This window comes from Peromyscus leucopus, chromosome 14 (genome assembly GCF_004664715.2).
Source record: "Peromyscus leucopus breed LL Stock chromosome 14, UCI_PerLeu_2.1, whole genome shotgun sequence".
NCBI lineage: Eukaryota > Metazoa > Chordata > Mammalia > Rodentia > Cricetidae > Peromyscus > Peromyscus leucopus.
In genome coordinates, this window is record NC_051075.1 from 78,076,307 (window position 1) to 78,078,298 (window position 1,992).

The window sequence follows — 1,992 nt, forward strand, 5'->3', positions numbered from 1 at the left end:
GGACCCTAGGATGTTCTGAGTGCAGAACATACACACATACATACACATATACATACATACGATATGTTTGGATCAAGTCCACCTCATCCCTCTACTCCAATTCCTTTTTCCTTCCTTCCTTCCTTCCCCACCCTCCTCCCTTCTGTTTTCCCCTGAGCTCCCCCTCCACCCCCAGTGCAGGCATCTTGTGTTCTCTGTGTCCCTTGTCTCCAGCTGAGGAAGCTTCCTCTCCAGGGCAGGGGAGGATGAGGAAATGACTGATCACCCACTGGTAAGGTAATGCCTGGTACTTCCACTCACATTTCCACAGCGAAGGAATCAGGAAGCCACATCTAGTTTCAAGATAACATGGGATTTTTACTGAGCCTCAGAGGAGAGGCTCTGAATGTCTGAGTGTCTCTAAGGACTCATGGGTTGAGCCCAGCTATTCCAGGCAGGACTTTAGCACCTTTCCTGCGCTCAGCCACGGCAGCTGAGGAGACCATTTCTCCAACAGGGTCTCCTTGTAGGGTGTAGGGTGTTTCCTAGGATTCCTTGGGGGCCCTGCTGTCTGCTCATGACTATTTCCTAGATGAAAGGTAGGCAAATCTTTTGGAAAGGATCAGAAGATAAACATGCAGCCTTTTGGAGCCACGTGACCAGCTGTTTGACTCTGCTGTCCGTTGCAATGCAGAAGCAGCTGAGTGTGATATGTAAATGAACAGGGATGGCTGTGTGCCAATACGCTTGTATTTATAGACGCTGAAATTTGAATTATATAACTTTGTGCTACCACACCTAGCTTCCTGTGTCACAAAATATATTTTTTCCACCATTTAAGAAATGTATGGGGCTGGAGCGATGGCTCAGAGGTTAAAAGTACTGGCTGCTCCTCCAGAGGTCCTGAGTTCAATTCCCAGCAACCACATGGTGGCTTACAACCATCTGTAATGAAATCTGGTGCCCTTTTCTGGCCTGCAGTCATACATGCTGTATACATAATAAATAAATAAATCTAAAAAAAAAAAAGAAAGAAAGAAATGTATGGCCAGGTATAGTAGTTCAGACCTATAATCCCAGAACTCAGGTGGCTGAGACAGGAAAATGTCTTGGCATTCAAGGCCAGCCTGGGCTATATAACAAGACTGTATATTTTTAAAAAGCAAATATTTCTTTCTTCCTTGGTGCTACCTGTGAGGTGGCTGTCATCTCTTTTGTGGCATCATGGCTGCCCTCCAGCCTCTGGTGAAACCCAAGATAGACAAAAAGAGGACCAAGAAATTCATCTGGTACCAGTCAGAGCAATATGCCAAAATTAAGCGAAACTGGCGGGAACCCAGAGATATTGACAACAGGGTGCAAAGAAGAGTCAAGGGCCAGATCCTAATGCCCAACAGTGGTTATGGGAGCAACAAGAGAACTAAACACAGTGGCTTCCGGAAGTTTCCGGTCCCCAATGTCAAGGAGTTGGAAGTCACAAACCTTGCTGTACTGACTTTGTTCACGTTTCCTCCAGGAACTAAAAGCCATCGTAGGAAGAACAGCACAGCTCCAAGTGCCAGGCTACACAGTGGAGAAGAGGAGTAGATGGCTTTCATGCATGGTTTATTTGTGTTTAAATAAAACCACACACACACACACACACACACACACACACACACACACACACACACACAAAAGCAAATAAACAAAATGGGAAGCGCAGGGCTGAGGACACGGCTCCGTGGGTAGAGTACCTCACTGCAGCCTTGAAGCTCTGAGTTCAAATCCCTGACACCCACATTAAAACTGGGGCACAGCAGCAGGTCTCTGTAACCCCAGGACTGGGGGCATGGAGACATACCAACCCCTGAGGCTTGTTGGCCAGCCAGTCTAGCCAAAACAGTAAGTGCCATTTTTTGAGACTCTGTCTCAAAAATATAGGTGGACAGCAATGATGATGCCTACCCTTTCTGGCTTCCACAGTGCACCCTCACATGTGAACATATACCACACACACGCACATACACATAT

The 1,992-nt window shown here is 46.7% G+C and overlaps 1 protein-coding gene across 1 annotated transcript; it reads left to right on the forward strand.

Moving 5' to 3' along the window:
• The first annotated feature begins 1,203 nt into the window (after positions 1–1,203).
• Positions 1,204–1,566, forward strand: LOC114703093 (60S ribosomal protein L32-like). The gene has a single exon (XM_037211003.1). The coding sequence runs from the start codon at positions 1,204–1,206 to the stop codon at positions 1,564–1,566; it is 363 nt and encodes a 120-aa protein (XP_037066898.1).
• The last annotated feature ends 426 nt before the right edge of the window (positions 1,567–1,992 follow it).

What these genes read in the sequence shown, in the direction of transcription:
- LOC114703093 (XM_037211003.1), top strand. Translation starts at nt 1,204, where the DNA reads ATGGCTGCCCTCCAGCCTCTGGTGAAACCCAAGATAGACAAAAAGAGG.